General features: G+C 34.3%; 1 protein-coding gene across 3 annotated transcripts in view; it reads right to left on the bottom strand.

The window, feature by feature from the left end:
• The window catches only part of LOC110098356 (DENN domain and WD repeat-containing protein SCD1), a 160,740-nt gene that overhangs the window by 100,848 nt on the left and 39,588 nt on the right, over positions 1 to 20,304 (bottom strand). For all 3 annotated transcript variants that reach the window (XR_003700165.1, XM_028693297.1, XM_020825173.2), the window contains 2 exons: positions 614 to 668; positions 446 to 535 (listed from right to left, as the gene is read on the bottom strand). Coding sequence is in view for 2 of the 3 variants with exons in the window: in XM_028693297.1 (XP_028549130.1) it covers positions 446 to 535; positions 614 to 668 (145 nt within the window). In the remaining variant the exon portion in view is untranslated. The remainder of the gene's footprint in view (positions 1 to 445; positions 536 to 613; positions 669 to 20,304) is intronic.

The following is a 20,304-nucleotide window of genomic DNA, read 5'->3' as shown; positions in this document are numbered from 1 at the left end:
TAAGACTAAACCCAAATCTCATACAAAGTTTTGTAGTCAATTTAAAAAGAAATTGGCCTCAGCAGTTTGCTTATGGTCAGAAGGCTACCGTTCAACTGCAACACAAAGTTGCATTTTCTAAATAAAAAAACAAGCAAACATCAGAGTTTTCAAACCAAAAGAAATATTAGCATGGAAGCTTTTTCCATCTGCCATCAACAATTTTCCAACTAGAACCTTTTGCCAAATATAGCCTAATAACCCTAATGGTAAAAGTTTTGACCCTCAGAAACTATCTTCACACGTAGTTGTTTTTTTCTTGAAAGTATGTTCATTAAACTGCGTTTTCAATATAAAATATAGCTGAGCAACTTATTTCAAATATTTTAAATACAAACAAATGAAGTACTCAAAATGGAGATAGAAGAACACAATTTATAAAAAGATAGATAAGTAAGAGTCATACCATCACCATTGACTCAACAGATTGATTAGTGGAACGGGATCGTTTCTTCATAAATGCTTGAGAATTGAAAATGTTATTTGCGCTGTTTTCCTAAAAAGCAAATATTACGGTGCAATTGAAATGAAGTAGTATCCTGGAAATACATCATCAAATATCTATACAACTTACAATGAAGTTACGGTAGCCGCTCAAAAGTAGAGCAAAGAATTTTAAGAATATTAGCCTGCAAATTCATTAATAAATGGAATTAGTAAGCAACTTATAAAGATTGATTTGTCAATGATCCAGTTAAGGCTAAGAAGTGATAATTTCTACTATGAAGAGGATACAAATAAGAATGAAATGTATACTTAATTTTCTTAAGACAAGATGGGGGACAAGTCTTTTTTTAGGAGACAAAGATATAGTTATATTTACTCACTCTTGATTTTATTCTCTGCAATTTAAGGATATAAATAACTATAAAGTGATGGAACAGAAAGGACCAACCACCCAGCAGCATGACTAGGCAAGCATCTCAGAATTGGGACTCCTTGTCATGGCCAACCAAACTGGCTTATTCAATTAAGAGGCCCAGACCTGCTTACAATACTCTATGCAGACACAGCTACTAGGCAGAGTCCCACCTTCTGACACAAGCCCTTTTTCCTACTCAACATACTATGCCATTGGTCCCCCCTTCATTATCAGGCTATAAAAAGATCCCCAAGATAATGTGACATATAAACTACAATCATACAAGATGACGCTCACTCCAGCCCGCAAGTCCCCCAGCACACTTATTTTTCTAGATCCATCCAATATTAAGGTTAAGACTCAACAATACAACACTAGATGCCATAGCCATATTTACAAGTTCACAAAATGAATAGCGACAAAGGTTTTGAACTTAACTTTTTGGTATTACTACTTGCATTAGCAGCAATACAAAAATTTAACAACAGCAAATATTAATTAACATCAGGTAAGACAATTTAAACCAGCATAGGCAATATCCAGGTGAACAATACATAAAAAAAGGCAACCCAACGCATCAAGGCTTCTGTCAATGCAGGGGAAGACAAAGGATTGATGCATACAACCTTAAGCATGTAGTGAGAGAATGCTGTTGCTGCAATTTCAACTCATGATCTCCAATACACAAAGAGGGTAACTGATGTAGGCAAAGGGGGAGTCAAATCAAACCCAAAAAAATTTGGTTTTGACTTCTCTATAGCTTGCTAGCTCATTAATTTTTTAGCTAAGATTTAGCTCATTATGAGCTAATTTTTAACTCATTTATTGAACTAACAGTTAGCTCATTATGAACTATGTTTTTAGATCATTTATTAATTTATTAGTAGCTCATTATTTTGTCTCTTCTTCTTCCCCTTGTCTATTCGTTTCCAGTGGATGGTTATTGGGTTCCCGTGCCTTGGCTCCTTGGTTCCCACGGCTGCCTCCTTGGTTTCCTGCGGCTGGCTCATGGATTTCCATGCCATGGCTCCTTGGTGTCCACGGTTGCTGTTTTCGTGCCTTGGCTCCTTGGTTTCCACGGTTGGCTGCTGGTTTTCCGTGCTGGGTGGCTTTCCCGTGCCTTGGTGCCTCGGTTCTGTGCGGGCCTCTTTGGTTTCTACGGCTACCTCTTCGGGTCCCTGGCTGGGCAGTTTACCGTGGTTGATGTGGGGCTTTTCCGTGGCTTTGGTGCTTTGATCTTAGCATAGAATTATGTGGCTTTTATTTGCTTAGAATGTGAAAGGTTTTTGGACTGTTTGTATTCCCCTCTCATGCCTATATATATAGATGTTTTGGAATGTTTTAAGGTAAGTTTATGATGTGATTTTTGAAAAGAAACCTGAGGGTTTTTGGAAAAGCTTGCGAGCTTTGTCCACTTCTTCTTCTTCTATCTCTTGGGGAGACTTGCGAGTTCTTTCCACCCTTCTTCTCGGCTTCTAACCTCTTTCGTCTCTCCGCAAGTTTACACCCCACCTGTATCCTTCTTCTTTTGGAAAGAAAGTTTAGGGTGTCTTGTTTGAGTCAAGTTTGTAAAGAGTCTTTGTTTGTAAGTCATTTTATTATATAAAGTTGTGATTTATAGAATTTGTATCTTTTTTAGTATTTTTATGTCTTTATTTTGTTCCTAGAAAGAGCTTTTTGTGATCAAAAATTTGGATCCCTTCCCAAATTTTTGATTGCATCAGGAACTTAATAATTGCTTAGGCCTATACCATAAGTGAAACAACTAGCAGATCTTCTAAACTGTAATACTCAAAACGTCAAAAGGTAAAATTTAAGTAAAAGTTAAAATTCATCCAAAATTTTATACCCAATTTTTGAACATTACGGAAATGATTAAAATTATTTTCATAAAATTCTATATTTTATTAGGATCAATTTCATATCTAGATGCATATTAGTTGTAAAAAAATTCCAAATTAAATAATTAATCTTAAAGTTTAATTAAAGTTATTGCTCATCAATCTATTGTACTATTCATACACCTGCTTGTCCACTTAAATCAGCATTCAATATATATATATATATATATATTACACACACGCACGCATACTCAACATTTAATTCCATTTCCCTCATTTTGCAGCAACCAGCAGCTGGAGACCCAAAAAGGGAGCAAAGAATTATTTTGAGCTAAAGAAAGTGGCCTGGTAGTTTCATTCTTAGGTAAAATACGATTTTTTTTGGCATTTCTTCCGACAAGATGAGCTTATAATAAAGTTGATAAGCTTAAAGTCTTGTATAATGAGTAATTATTTTGAGGTAATTCAAGTTAAATTTATATTGTTACATTAGAAATTGTTTTAAATTAAGGACATTGATATCTTTATTAGAGTGTATATAAAAAAAAAAATATTAATATTTTGAAGAGATAAAAATAAGAAAATCCATTCTAAGGTAAATCCATTGTTAGCAGAGATACTCAATCGCTAATATAAGCATCAAAGTGCTTTAAATCTAATAAATTTTAAACCCTACAATTATGTTGGACCAAAATATGCATGCCAGGAGAAAATTCTTCATGATGATCATATTATGGCGATATAAATAAATCTTCTATATTTTATAAGATCACCTATTTAAAATAATTTTATGATGTATATATACAATTCAAATATCAAAATTTTCCAATGAATGATTTAATATGCATATTTAAGTACCATGATGTCAATTTTTATTGGTCATGTTATGCCTTAGTTACAAGTTGATATAGATTAATCATAGCATGAGCATAAAAATGCTTAGTATATTTTAAATGCTTATGATATTGATGCTAAAAGAGGAAGGCTATGAAAGGTCATGTCATGTGAAATAAATTAGTAGATTACGATGATCTGTACAAAGTTCATTCAAGATGAGCCTCAATAAGAGCCAAATGAGAGTTCCCAACTCACAATAACTGCCATGTTTGGGTGGGTCAGTCTAACATTTATGGACGGGGCATTCGATAACTGCTATATTATAACAAATCCAACCCTTATAAACGGTGATAATGGGCCATTGAGTTAGGTGCAAAAATATGATATTTAAATATGTCAAAACCAAAACAGACATAGTATGACACTTCTAAGATCATTTCTTGATATTAAATTTCTTTGCAAACATTCATACTTATTACTTATGATTTTGCTAGTTACATAATTATCAAAGCATATCTTGAATATAAATTTGTGACACTAAGCTAACTATATCTATCATTATTAATATTCATGTTAGTTTAAACGATCAAATTGGCATACTATTCTCTTTTTCTTATTTTTGAATTATTTATCCAAGTTCATCATGCCACTAAATTGTGAAGCTCATGAAAAATTATTTTTATTGTTGTTTAAGAAAAGGAGGTAAACCATAGAGTCAAAAGGTTTTCGTTTGAGTAGATCTAAAATCGAATACATGGAGTGTAATTTTAGTAGTAATAGATCTAGTGAGGGTTTGTGACTTTGAGCGATCAAGTCATTAATAAGAGTACATGCTTTAGATATATTGGGTCTATTGTTTAGAGTGATGATGAAATAGATGAAGATAGTATTAGTAGAATCAAGTTGGATGGATAAAGTGGAGGAATACATCGGGCTTGTTGTGTGATAGAAAAGTACCACTCAAACTTAAGGGAAAATTCTATAAGATGGTGTTTAGACCTGCAATGCTTTATGGCATAGAATGTTGGCCATTAAAGAGAAGCATAACACTAAGTTAAGTGTTGTCGAGATGAGGATGCTTAGGTGGACAAGCGACTTTACTCTTAGAGATAGGATACAAAATGAGCATATGTGTGAAAAGGTTGGAGTAGATCCAGTGGCAAATAAGATTAGAGAAAGCCACCTTAGATGATTTGGTCACATAAAACGGTAGCCTTTCAATGACCTAGTTAGGAGAGAAGATGTATTAGATTTAACCTATGTTAAGAAATGTAGATGTAGACCGAAAAATACATGGTTAGAAAAAATTAGAAATGAAAATTCTTTATTAGATCTAAATGAGAATTTGACTCTTAACCAGACATAATGGAGAAAAATGATTCATGTAGCTAACTCCACGTAGTGGGATAAAGGCTTGATGTTGTTATTGTTGTGTAAGAAAAGGGAAAAGAATAGCTAGAGCCATAATAAGGTGACTAAGTTTTATTCTTCATCTTAGTGTTTTTGTGCATATTTTTGGGTGTATCAAAGAGAGAGATGTGTATGAATTATGTTAAAGACAACTAGTATGTTTATTATTTATAATGTTAATTCGAACCTTTATAAGTTATTTTGTAAGTTATGATGGAAGTTATACATTTATTGAGAAGTTTGATGGAAAGTATAAAGAGAATAAGGAAGATATTCATATGATATTTATTGATTTAGAGAAAGCATATGACGAAGTTCGAAGATAAGTGCTTCAAAAAATTCTAGAAAAAAATTAATAATGCTTATATTCAAGTCATTCAGGATATGTATGCAAGTGCTATTACTTGTGTTCAAAAACAAGGTGATTTGACCAATTATTTTTCTATTTCAGTTGGATTACATCAAGGATCAGCTTTAAGTCTGTATCTTTTTGCTTTATTCATGGATGTTCTTACTAGACATTTGTAAGAGGATGTCCCTAGGCTTTTTGTTGATGATATTCTTCTTGTTGATAACATTAGAGAGGGAGTTAAAGAAAAACCTGAATTATTGAGGTCAACCTTAAAGTCTAAAAGTTTTCGTTTGAGCAGATCTAAAATCGAATATATGAAGTATAATTTTAGTAGTAATAGATCTAGTGGGGGATTATGATGTTGGGCAATCAAGTCATTAAAAATACATGTTTTAGATATCTCGGGCTTATTGTTCAAATGGATGATGAAATAGATGTGAATATTATTGAAAGAATTCAAGTTGGACGGTTGAAATAGAGGAATGCAAAAAGCATATTGTGTGATAGAAAATTACCCCACAAATTTGAGGGAAAATTCTATATGATGGTGGTGAGACCTACAATGCTTTATGGCGCAAAATATTGGCCATTAAAAGAGAATCCTAAAATTAAGTTAAGTGTTGCAGAGATGAGGATGCTCGGATGGGGATGAGTGGCTTTACTCTTAGAGACAAAATCCGAAACAAGTATATGTGTGATAAGTTTGGAGTAGCTATAGTGGAAGATAAAATTATAGAGAGATATCTTAGATGTTTTTGGTCACATAAATGTTGGCCTTCCGATGACCCAGTTAGGAGAGTAGATGTATTAGATTTGGCATATATTAAGAAAGGAAGAGGTAGACTTTAAAAGGCTTAGTTATAAAGTATTAGAAATAACCTTTGTTTATTATATTTGAATGAGAAATTGACTCTTAACACGACACAATGAAGAAAAAAGATTCATGTTGTTGTTGTTATTGCAATTATTTACACTTCCATATGAATGATTGAGTTGGATATATTTGATTATGAAAAGACAACTGATCTTGTGATAGTCCAGGAAAACTAATTTGTACCTACTTAATCATGATTAATAAAAATCATGATAGGTTTTGGTAAAAAATATATTTGACTAGTTTATTTACCTTTACTATGTTTCAAGCTTTTGACCGGGAGGGGGTTCAAAATGTGCACAACAGGTAAAACCTAACTACAAACCTAGGCATAAGATTCAACATAGCTTTAGAGGATTAGAGAGACATAGGATAAAAAATAAATTGTATAGCATGGATGATGGCGACCATGGATCCATTTATCATCAACATCAATACCCTACCAACTATCTGAGTACATTAGGTAATTAACAAAAAATTGGTATCAAAGCTGACTGAAATTGAGGTGATTTGTCTTCCCTTCAATCCCTACAACATCCTCCATCTTTCTTAGTCACCAAAAAAATAAACTACTACATTTGCTAGCACCACAATAACTATCAATTTCCAAAGCCTAAGAACAACCCAAAAATCATTGTTGATTAAATTTGTGTCGGGGAGACTGGATTCGCATCGAATTAAATCAAATCAAGTCAAATCAGGTTTAATTATATGGAATTAACTCAATCAAATGTAATCAAACTCAAGTTGACTACGAATCAACTCATTCGGTCCACTCCAACTCGAACTGATTCAATTTTAAACTCAAACTAAATCAAGATCAAGCCAATTCGATCCTAATTGGGTTCGATCGAGCTCAGTCAACTCTAATTAAACCCAAATCAACTTCTTGAATCAGTAAATTGCACCGACAGTTCATATTTTCTTATACTTTGTTGTTTTCTTCTATATTCAAATCCCAAAAATTCAGGAATTTTTGCAGCTCGAGGCAATTCTCAAGACGTTGAGAGGATACGGAGCGGTAGACTTGAGGTTATTAGTGTGTTTGGGACAAAACCAAGAGCGAGAGAGAGCTCTTTCCTTCTTCCTCGTGATTCGTCTTGCGATAGAGGGGGATGATGTCTCTTGTATACACATATAACGGCCAAATCAAGTGAAGGGGACGAATGTTGGGCTTCTTGTATGAGCCAAGCTCTCATGCGGGACTAGGCAAGGAGGATTGAAATCCCTTTTCATGCGAACTGGGTGAATCGAACAACTGAGCGTGTTCTTTTGTGCGATCCCAATTATGAATCGAGATCTATGAGTGCGTTATTCATTCCTTCAGCATTTGCGTGCCACCCTAGTCGAATCGAGCAAGTGTTCTTCCCAGGCTTGAAAAGAGGAAGGCTTGCAATCCTCCTTCCAAATTCGAGAAGATGAAAGCTTCTTCTCCTGCATTCACCCCTTCAAGAGGTCTTATTGCTCCTGGTCTTCCAAAGCTAAAGGAAAGGAGTGTCAGAGCTATTGTTATTATCTTCTTCCTCATACATCGATTCTGGCAAGTAGGTGGCAGTGAGATCGACAACTCTAGCAACTTGGATTGCAGCCCTTGCACCTTTTAGTAGCCTTTGCCATCTTCAAGGTAAAGGTGTTATAGACGAAACCACCAGACACTAGCTTCGATGAGGTAAAATACCAACTTAGCAATCCTCCTTTCAAATTCGAGAAGGTGGAAGCTTCTTCTCCTGCATTCACCCCTTCAAGAGGTCTTACTGCTCCTGGTCTTCCAAAGCTAAAGGAAAGGAGTGTCAGAGCTGTCGTTATTATCTTCTTCATACATCGATTCTGGCAAGTAGGTGGCCGAGAGATCGACATCTCTAGCAACTTGGATTGCAGCCCTTGCACCTTTCAGTCGCCTTTGCAATCTCAACGTAAAGGTGCTACGGCTGACCACCAGACACTAGCTTCGATGAGGTAAAATCCCAAACTTAGCAAACCTGGTCTCCGGGCCTTTTTGAATGTGTATTAGATTCTCCCGAACCCATAAGGCCTTGAAGAAACTTCATTTTGTGCTCCCCAAAAATCCTATGTCGGCTATCATCTCCCTAAATCCATGAAAATCTAATGATTTTCCACGAGATGCTTATTTCAAAGCCAAAAGAGAGTAGCCACGCTCATCGGCTTATTGGATTCGTCTCCAATGTCCTAAAAATGCTTGAACTGCATTCATATTGGGTCCTAACCGTCGCCTACAACTAAACCATGAGCTGGGTCTCGTCATTTGATTCCAAGTCAAATGTCGATTTGTAGGTTTTCAAATATTGCAAGTTGCAATTGTCTTCCCATCCAAACCATAGATCATAAAAAAAGAAATGAATCTAAAGATATAAAAGTTTGCATTTAATTAGGATTTGTGGGCCTTCATAATTTTGGTGAATTCCGGAAGAGGGATTTAATTAATTTAGATAGCCATGCCTTGTTGCTCGAGAAATTATTGTGTACGCAGTCCGAACGCAAGGATAGGTTCGGATGCTGCGTATTTACTGCTTATTTGTTGCGCATTTTTTGTGTATTTAATTTTTTCTACGTATTTTTTGCGTATTTATTGTGTATTTAGTGAGTATTTAGTGAGTATTATTGATTTGTTATTTTTTGGCACAAAAAAATTTTGTATAAAAAAATACGCAACAAATAAGCAGTAAATACGCAGCATCCGAACGTGTTCGGATTACGTACACAATAATTTCTCCTTGTTGTGGGATCCTACATAGACCTTCAGAGGCCTATATTGTAGGTCCCATAACAAAAACATTAATTGAATTCATCTTTGACATTTGCTAAATCTCGGGGCACCATAAATGGTTAACAGATTGTTCTAACTTATCCAAATTCCTGAAATTTGCAAAGTCCATAAATATGCTCATTTAATTTCAAGTGTTCATAAAGCAAATTTGGAGTGCCATATGAACCCTCCAAGTTTCACAGGATATGCCCCATCAAACCTTGAAATTACTTAGGTTTGTTTATGTCACATTCAAATTAGATAATTAAAAAAAAAACACAAGGATCCCTATAATTCCTAGAATTGCAAATCACCCTCACTTACTTTTAGGACTCTTAGATCATGTCAAAATTGACCCTACAATTCCCCTTATGTTGTAGGACTGATTCTTCTATTTTAAACAAATCAGAACCATTTAAAAATAAAAAAGGCCTCTCTTTTAGGAGCCAGGTTCTCTTATGCATGATGCTTTGGAACCTTTCAAGGTTTCAAACATCTTATTGCATTAATTCTAGCGTTCCATAGGAGCTACCATCAGCCTTAGAGAAATCATAGGACTATTTTGAGTCAAGTTGAATCAAACTTAACTTGACTCAATCTACCCCTTGATCCCTTGTGTAGTGCTTCTTTGAACTCACGTACAGGTTCTCAAATGGCCTCTAAAGAGTTCAAGAAAGCATTTGAGACACAGCACCAAATCCTAAGTTCCCCTAGCCCTTTTTTTGAAACTATAAACAGCAAATGATCCTACAAACATAGGATTCAAAATCCAACCCTTTTCATTTGCTTAGCTCAAATTAAGCAAATGAGCACCCAAATATAAAAATTCAAAGAACCTTCATTAATTTGTAACCCCTAAGTTACAAATCGCCTCTCATTTTCTATGAGCCTAAAAGTTTAGGGGTGTCAAAATAGGTTTTCGGGTTGGGTTTGGATCAAACCCGTAACTGGCCCGCCTTCAATTGATCCAACCAGAACCCAACCCAATTAGACAAAAAGGTCAAAAATTCTAACTCAGACCCGACTCGCCGAGTTACCAAGTTGACCCGACTCGACTTGCTAACACGCGGGTGCAAGAGCACAGCACGCGAGCGCCAAGCGCGGACCACTCACAGGACTTGGCAAGAACAACTGCAGGTAAGGGCGGGCATGAGAACGCGAGGCTGTGGGCGAGGGCAAGACCATGCAGGTGCCAGTAAGGGTGCGACCATAAGCGCAGGTGCAAGCGAGGCCACATCGCCACAAGCGCTTGCAAGACTGCATGCAGCAGGTATGAGGGTCGCAAGCCCGGGCTCTAGTCCGAGGCAAAGCACTTGCGCGGGTGCTATTGGTCAGGTCAAACAGGGATTCAGGTCAAATTCGGGTTAACAGGTTGACCAGGACCCGACCTAATTTTTTCATGTGAGTCAAAAAATTGAACCTGAACCCAACCTATTTGATAAATGGGTCAACCCAAACAAAGATTTTTCAGGTGAAGTTTGGGTCGGTTAATTGGGGCATATCAATAATTGGTACTCCTATTAAAGTTATAGAAAATCATTTTTCTTAACCTAAAAGCCGTACGAAGTTCTCCAACCCCTTACTCGGTGCTTCCCTAAACTCACATGGAAGTTCCCAAATGACTTTTAGAGAGATTAGGAGAGTATTAGCAAACCTTAAGAAACAAACCTAAGTAAAACTAACACTTTTGCTGAGCCAAAATTAGCATATAATCTCACCTCAAACATAGAGCTCAAGTCCTGGTTCCTTTCATTTGCTTTGCCCAAACTAAGCAAATGATCTTATATCATTGAATGTAAAAGGATTAAATAATCCCTTTCTCATTGGTAGCCCCAAAGCTACAAATCACTTAACTTTTCTACAGGATCAAAAGGATCTAAAAAGTTTCTAACCCAAAAGATATAATTTCCATCCTATTTTCCTCAACCTCAAAGTTGTAGGAATTCTCACGCAACCTTTAGCCTCAAAACATAGGCTTCATCTCATTCTCCTTAGCGTTGAAGTTGAAGGGAATTCTACAACTTAGCTCCAAAACATTAGGTCTTTCATCATCTTCATTTACTTGATCCTCAATCAAGTAAATGACCTTTTAGCCCTAGACCTCTACGCTTTAGCTCCCCCTGTTAGACCCAAATCCAATAGGAGTTTCTTTTTCTTTAGCCTCAAAGCTAAAGCTCACATATTTGACCCAATCAAATAGAAAATCACTAATTCTAAAACCAAACTCTAGAATCCTATCACAGCCAAAATAGATTATCACTCTTTTATGACATTTAAAATGCAAGACTTTAGATGTCCTTTAGGAGTCCCATCTTCTTGAAATTCAACTCTCCCAATTAGCCGAATTTCACTAAGTCCTACGCCAAAAACTGAAGTTTGCCTAAACCTATTAGGTGAACATTCATCTTTTTATTAAGAAACTAAGAGACCTCTAAGAAAATACATAAAAATCACCAAGATTCCTTTTGATGCAATGAATGTGTCATTTAACCCCAAAAGGTGAAGTATTTACTTCACTAGATCTTAGTACATCATGAGCAACAAGCTTGCTCGAGGAAAGCAACGATTGGGTTATTTATAATCTTTTAAATGTGAAAACATAAAAAATAAATAAAGGCTTTAAGTCACAAATAACATAAAATGAAACAAGCCCTAAATTAAAAATTAAATCTCTTCATATTTCACAACTAAACAAGACACTCATTCATAATGTGATAAGTCACACAAGCCTGCACACACTTAGACACATCAGAAGCTAAAACTAGAAGACCCACAGGCTGAGTCTATAAATTATAACTGAGTGTATAAGATAGGCAACTCAGGTGCCATTTTATTGTATTTCCTAGTAATAATTAGTCTCCACACTATTTTCTTATGGTTAATTTTATATACACATAATTAATTGTTACTTTGAGTGCACATTATAAATACATGCTTTTTCTTAGATTTCTTTACTTACTTTGCTTGAGGGTGGCCTCGACTTGTGTCATTCTATAGGCTCTTAGGGAAAATTTAAATTTTCTATCAATTAAAATTTAAACAACCTAAAATCAATCATAGGATAATAAATTTTCAAAAAAAAAAACTGCATGTGATGCGGACATCCGACGGTGGATGTTAATCAAAGAAAAAGCGAAGATCGACGGCTTGTATCCCTCCATTTTATCTTAGTTTATTAATTATATTTTTTATTTAATTATGCATTTTTCATTTTTACCCTTACTTAAGGGACTTGAATCAATGGGCAAAGTTGTCTTTTAGTTTCTTTTAAGGCCTATATATAGAGGCCCTTGCTCTTGTATTAGATAATTGATGAATTAATAAAAAAAATTATTTCTACACTTTATTCTTGAGAGCTATAGGAGTTCTTAGGAGAGTGGAAGTCCCTATGTGAGGCCAGCTCCAATCCCCATCTCCACCCTAAAACCCCACCAAACCGCCACCTTCTCCACCAAGCTGCCACTTCCCTTAGCCCTCTCATCCTAGTTTCCTTCTTTGCTATTTAGATTTGTTTTAATTTGAAAAGCTTTTGAATTTAAATTCAAATGAATTTAAATTTCAAATCCTTTCTAAATTAGTTATCTTATTTTAGGAAAATATTCCAAACAAATATATTTCAAATTTCAATATGATTTGATTTAAATACTCCTCCCTAATTTAAGATTCCTCACTTGGCAAGCTTTAAATCACATAATTAAGAGGCTCGTTAATGCTCCCCTAATTAAGCCTCAAATCCCACCAATTACTCTCACCTCTATGACTAAATTAATTTCAGCATTTTGAATTTATTCCCTCCTATTTCAAATTCAAAATTCTAAAATTAAATTTCCCTCCAAAAACTGCTGCCCAACCTAAACCCTAGCCACTCCTCCTAGCCGCTGGCTTTAGCCCCACCCTTTCCCTCCTAAATTTATTCTTTCTAAATTAAGTCGTTTTAATTTTGGTAAGTTTTTGAATTCAAAATAAAACAAATTTGAAATTTCAAATTCTTTCATAAATTATTTAGTTTAATTTTGGAAAGTCTTCCCTCAATCAAGGAATGATTAAATCTGAAATTGATTGGGAATCAATTCAAAATACCTACATTCATCGAACCTATACACCTCTTCACATTCATCGAACCTAGACACCTCTTCCTACATTCATCGAACCTAGACACTTCTCTCCCCTCCTTTGGCCGACCCCCATCTCTTTCTCTCCCTCCTAAATTAATTAATTCCCCGATTGAACATCCACTTAGGAAAATTAATTAACCAAACCCCTCCCCCCTTTGTTCTACATCAGCATGACTTGCTCAAATAAGCCAATTTTCCTAAAAAAAAAAACATCAAATGAGCATATGCATAACCCAATGAGTCACATGTGGAAGCCCTCACATTAAAAACGATATAATAAAAAAAATGCATTGTAGTCAGTACTTGTATACCCACATAGTCAAACATCTTGCTTTAAATATCCAAGTTATACTTCTTATCTTCTGATGCAATCAAAAACTTCCGGGAGAGGGACCCCAGAAATTTTTCGATCACAAAACAGAAGAGTCACTAAGTAATAAAAGAACATACACACTTAGCTAAATAATAATAAGAACAAACTCCTATATTTCATATAAAAAGACACTTACAAACTTTTGACTCAAGCGACTCAAACAAGACACCTTGCAACTCTTACAAACGACACAAATAAAAACACTTAAACTTGCTTTCCAAGAGACGAAGGATACATATGGAAAGGTACTTGCGGAGAGACGAAAGAGATTAGAAGCCGAGAAGAAGGGTGGAAAGAACTCGCAAGTCTTCCCAAGAGATAGAAGAAGAAGAAGCTCTCAAGCTCTTCCAAGAAAATCCGCAAATTTCTTTCCAATAATTCTCTTATATCTTCTTTTTAAAACATTCCAAAATAACTACTATTTATAGACATAAGAGGGGAATACAAACAACCCCAAAAACCTTTCACATTCTATATTAAATGAGGGAGATAAAAAGCCAATAGTCAACTCTAGGAAACGAAGCATCAAAGCCATGGAAAAGCCCCCACACAGCCACGGGAAACAGCCCAGCCAGGGACCCGAAGAGGCAACCGAGGAAACCCAAGAGGCCCGCACGGAACCGAGGCACCAAAGCACGGGAAAGGCCACCCAGCAGCCAACCGAGGAAGCCAAGGAGCCAAGCACGGAAAACAGCCAACATAGGAAATCCAAAAGCCATTTTGGAATCCCAAGGGACAAACTCATAATTTTAAGAGATAAAACTATAAATAAAAAACTACATAAATGAACTAAGACCCAGCTAATAATGAGCTAACTTTTAGTTCAATAAATGAACTAAAAACCAGCTCATAATGAGCTAAATTTTAGCTCAAAATTTATTGAGCTAACAAGCTCAAGGGAAGTCAAAGCTAAATTTTTTTTGGTTTGATTTGAACCCCCCCCCCCTTCCTTTTTCCTACATCATCTTCTTAATTAAAAATAGCCTTATATATCTTACATATGCATTGAGGTCAAACTTCAAGATTTTAAAAGCTCTTAAATGGGTTAACTAACAATCCTTTCCAGGTAGGATTATAAGTTCGTAATCGAGCTGACTTAGCTCCAGGTAGAATTTCAAGTTTGCAAGTCCATTATATTTCGCTAGATATATGTCAGAGTTACTACTAACTGGAAGTTCTCACCTTTAGATCAAGGGTGCGAGGTCGATATTCTTTTTAGCTATATCATAAGCCCTCACCTTCCTAGGCATTTCCTCCAATCTGCGTTGTTGGAATGTAAGCCCCAACTCTCTAAATTAAATTAATCAACTTCAACCTAAATCTAATTTAAAATATAAAGCATAATACATGCTAGTTTAAATACCTCTGAGTTTCTCAGAATCAATTACTCCAACCTATTTCTCTTTTGATTTTCATTCCAAAATCTGATTTAAAGTTAATCCAATTTCCCTTAAAATTTCCAAACCAAATCTTTGATAAGAATTTCTAAAAAATAAATCATATAAACTACTAGCCAATATTTTTATGAAATAATGTAAACCACTATTTTAATCAAAAGTGTTCTTAAGGAACAAGCTCCTATGTCATACTTGATCAATCAACGCTGATCAATCAAATATATTGAGTAGGGGGGAATCTCTGTGAATATAATAAAAATGAGAGTTTTATTATTAAGCCCATAGTGAAAAAATATTTTGATACTTTGAGGTAATATATTACTTTCTATGTCACAAAATATTTCAGTCCGTTTAGGATAACAAAATTCCATCAACAATCACACCTATCATCGCTTAATAATCTCATTATTTCTTGGTTTAACAACCACTTCCCCTCCCAAATCAAGTTTGAACAACCTTCTAAAATTCCACCATAATTTTTTTATCAAAATTCATAATTCATAATTCAAATTCAATTTTCAATTCCTAGCTACTTTTCTTAATAGTTTTCCTCACTAAAATTTAAAATTTTTCTATCAAAATTCAAAATCAAACTTTGTAATCAATTTTGAATTCCTAGCTATTTTTCTTAATAGTTTTGCTCGCTAAAATTTAATATTCATATTCAGATTTTGAACTCAACCACTATTATAATTTCTACACGTATTAATTCACCTTAACCCAGCATCTTTATCCTATCCATGAACTTATCCAATCACCCAAACTTATTCTAAATCATATTAAATCAAAACTCCAAGGTTTGGCAAGTTGTCTCCTCTCAATGTCAACATACACTCCCTCCTAGTCAAAACTATTGCATGCGTATATATGATCAGATCTATGCTCTTTATGCATCCAGCTGTTTGGGCATGTTAAACCTCCTACATTCATTTTAGTACTTTCTTGTCAAGTACAAATCAAATTCATTAATATTCCATTCCAAAGAAGAAAATCACATTCTACTATTTTTTATCCACAATATCATTTTCATAAACTCAATATGCATGCAAGAATCACATGATGAGGCAGGTATCAAACTTCTTGTATGAAAGATTGACAATGAATAAGGTGCTTCTACACAAGTAAATTGCATTGGGTCGGTAACTACGTAAGTTAATACATGGAAGTTTTAAGACATAAAAGAATATATCAGTTTTTATGTTTTTTGTGAATGAATTGGGAAGGAATTGAGAAAGAACAGAATAAAGAGAAGATGGGAAATAATGAGAAAGAAAGAGAATAAAATCACAGAGCTTGGTTCCAAAAGTTTAACATATCATCTAAACAAACCAATGATACATTTTTGGAGGAACCTCTTAGGTGGATAAATTTTTGCTATTTGTTTAATCATTTTTCTTTGTTATCTCTTAAATTATTTCTCGTCTTAAAAAATATAAGCATCATTTTTTTTTTATTTATTGAGTGAGGATATATTAGGTTTTGAGAAGGGATGCTTAGTATCCTTTTATTGAAGGATACAATTATAGTTCTTTTAGCAATGGATCGATTCCGCTCTCCTCTCCTGTTAACATAAGATTACTTAATCAGAACCAAACAAATTTTGTTATCCTTTTCGGTGTTTGATCTCTTTTGTGCCTTGTTGGTCGAGAGGCAACCTCGTGATATAACTTATTTTAAATTCTCAAATTTAAAAATAAAAAATTAAAACATTTTACTTTTTTATCAAATAAAAATGGAGGATTGCAATAAATAGTCGACAACTGGCATAAAACTTATCGAAAAATCATAAAATGAATCCGCTAATTAAAACATTTTACTTATTTATCTAAATAAATAAGATTACTTTTAAATCTCTTAAGAGTTAAGTTCTAGCAAAATAATTCTTGTTGTATAAACCAAAAGAATCATCAACATAGTAATCACAACTCACATGCATCCTATCTATCTTCAGATCTCTGCTCACTTTATTAGAAATTCTCTTACAATTCTTTGTTTCCTTACAATTCTTTGTTTCCTTCACTTAATTGTTGCTCACTTTAGAGGAAGCCCTGCACCAACTCAACCACAATTTATTTCATTTTGATATCTCATTTTTTATTGATTTATATGATCGTGCAAATAGAGCTTTGAAGTTAAAAATCATACTGACATGGACTTTGAATTTTGCACATTAAGGTACATTTGTATGGTTGAAGTTAATGTCATATTAAGGAACATTTAAACCTCCAATATCTCCTATAGGTGTTTCCTTGTATAAGGTACCTAATTCTAAAGCTGGACAATCCTATCATCAATTCCTAATCAACATAAGACAGATGATATCATGAACAGTGAGATTACAGTCAACTAGGATAGCAATGTTTTATGGATCCAAATATTGAGCTATAAGAAAATTATTGATATATAAATTGAGTGTGATAGGAATGAAAATGTCAAGATAGATGCATGGCAAAACTAAAAAAGATAAACTAAGGAATGCTTATATTAGAGGAAAGATAGAAGTGGCATCAATTCAAATAAAGTGATTGAAGATTGACTCGGTTAGTTTGGACATATACAATGAGGAATACAAAATGAGACTGTCATATGAATTAATAAAATTAGTGTCATATGAATAGGAAGAAAAAGAGAAAGAAACTATGATTACAAAACACAAGTTATTCAAGATGATTTGCAAAAAAAATAGATTTAACAGCTCAAATAATATTCAAGAAGAATAAACTAAAAATTAGTATCCTAAATAGTTAGGACAAAGCTATTGATGATGATAAATAAAATAAGATTATAGTCCAACCATACATCAGCATCTTTTCATTAGCAAGGTCATGTACTATCTAGTGACAGAGGAATGATACATAATGAGCTAACATCATCATGCTGAAAATTAAACCCCACAAGAGTTGATGGGGACCATTGAATTGTACATCATCAACATCGATATCATAATAGATATCATAATATATTAGGAGTTAGTAGTTTCTAGTCTGGGGTATTAACTATTTAGTAGTGATTAGAATTTATTTTTAAATAAATGCAAGGGCTATTTTGAAATTGTTCGCCATGCTATTCCAATAAATAGCCCTTTTTTTTTTAGAGAATGCATAAATTGCATTAAAATGAAAACGAAGAAAACCTAATACAAACTAGGAAAAAGAAGCTAATTATTCCTTTTTTTTTAACAAGAAAAAAGGAACTTATTAAAAATAAATTTGTTAATTTAAACTTCTTATAAATGTAATGAAATCCACTATCTCCCATTTTGAAACTGTTGAGATGCAGGGGATACCAAAGATTAAGATAACCCAATGGTTGATTAGTATCCCAGAGTTCCCATCCAGTTAGAGAATAAGAATTAGTAAAGATCTCATTAACAATTAGGCAAAGTTTAAAATAACAAATTAAACTAAGGAAATGGAAGTGAAAGCTAAAAATAAAATTACATTTCAATAATAAATTCCAAAAGTTTGGTAAAACTATGCCAAACTTTATGATCAATTGCTCTATCTTCAAAAAAATCTCTGTTTTGTTGCTATCCACGGGTTTATCCTTCTTCATATTAGTGAGATAAAAAGGAAGAAGAACCTTTCAAACCATTCTTCTCTTTGTGTTCAACCATCTTCCTTCTAGGTAGTTCTTTCAATGGTCCCAATGCTTGAAGTTCTTTGAATAAGACATGCTTTGAACCGGAGGAAACATTTTTCTTAAAAAAGTTTTTATCTTTTTTAAGAATAGTTTTTTTTTTAAATTCAAACTAATAGCTGATGGAGGAGAAGAATTATCATGGATTGTAGTATTACCATTTGCATTATCATCAGCCGCCAAATTTGTTGATGATTCTGTTATGTGAGTCCCCAAAACTTCAGCATTATTAAAATGAGTAGCAGCCGTCAAAGCTGTTAAGGGAGAAATTTCAGCTCCTTGAGTAGTCAAAACCGTTTCAGCCTCCTTTTCCTCCTCCAAAGTTTGTGGAATTTTGAATTTGATTGCTGAGAGTGTTGGAGAGAAAGCCGGAGCTAGAGTCTCAACCACCTTTGGATCAATCAAAGTATCATTTGTAATTTGAACAGCATTTGAGGACATCGAAATTCCTAGTTGATACAGACTTTTTGAACTTTCAAAATAAGAAAATTGAAAGTCCAGATTTTCAGAAACTACATTTTCTATTTTATTGTTTTCATTTAACACATCAGCCATCACCTTATCCACATCAGCTAATGCATTAAATGAATTAGATATACCAACTGAATTCCGAGAAGCTTGCTGGTCCAATTTGAAATTCAAATCCTGGTTAACCACCCCTTCATCTCCTTCCTTGAATTCAGCCTTTTCTTCAAGTTGGCTTTTGGAACTTGCAACTACCATTGGATCGGACATAGAATTGAGCTTGTTTCCATCTGCCATTGTTTGTACTTCAGCCGTTCCTGATTTTTCTACTGCTGAAAAAACCTTGGCTTTCAATAGATTACTTGCTGATTTCTTCTTATTTTGAACTTAACTTGCATCCAAGGACCATAAGGATTTTCAGTATGATTTGAGATGAAAGGGATATCTTCAACATTGGGACAAACTGATTCAATATGCCCTATCCTCCCACATTTGAAACAAAGTGATGAAAGATTTTCGTATTCGAAATTTTGAAAAAATCTTCCATGCAACCCTTCAACCCATATTCCAGTGGGGAGTTTTGAGTTCAAATTAACTCGAATACATGCTCTAACAAATTCTCTCCTTCCCCACCTAAACATATTACCATCTGAAAGTAATGGAGTCCCAATTCTAGACACAATTCTAGTGATATTGGACTCATCCCAATAGATTAGTGGAAGGTGAGGAAGACGAACCCAGATTGGAGCTGAAACACCTTCTAATGAATTAGGAGAGAAGTTAGGAGAGCATTTGTCTAACCCAACTGCAAAACCCCCTACAAACCATGGACCTCCGTTAAGAACTGCTTCCATGCCTTCATGAGATTGAAATGAACAAAGAAGCCTATCTAAGCCAAGAATGGTTAGATGGAATCCTCCAAATTTCTTCCAAACTCAATGGCACATTTTGATAAAGATAAATTTTTCCCAAGAATTTTAACCACCAAAGATTTACTCAAAACTTGAATATTGGATATTTCATTATCCTTATCCAGTTTGACAATGATTAAATCTTCATCCTCCTCAAGATTTTTATCCCAATTAATTTTAATGTGTGGTTTTTTAGTCCACACATTAGAATTATGAACATTTGAAAACTTAATAGGATTATTGAAATTATCCTTGTTAGTCTTCAAAATATCAACAAAACTTCTCCTTGAAGAAGAAGCTTCTTTGTCATTAGCTCCAACAATAGAAACCGGTGAGGGAGATTTAGGTAGATTGTTAGGAATCACAATTACCTCTTTCCCTTTACTAGATTCCGTCAATGTCTTTTGTTTAGCCAAAAGACCTCC

Source organism: Dendrobium catenatum, unplaced genomic scaffold (assembly GCF_001605985.2).
Source record: "Dendrobium catenatum unplaced genomic scaffold, ASM160598v2 fragScaff_scaffold_249, whole genome shotgun sequence".
In the NCBI taxonomy this organism is placed as follows: domain Eukaryota; kingdom Viridiplantae; phylum Streptophyta; class Magnoliopsida; order Asparagales; family Orchidaceae; genus Dendrobium; species Dendrobium catenatum.
Note: the sequence above shows the minus strand (reverse complement) of the source record. Positions and strands in the feature narration are given on the sequence as shown.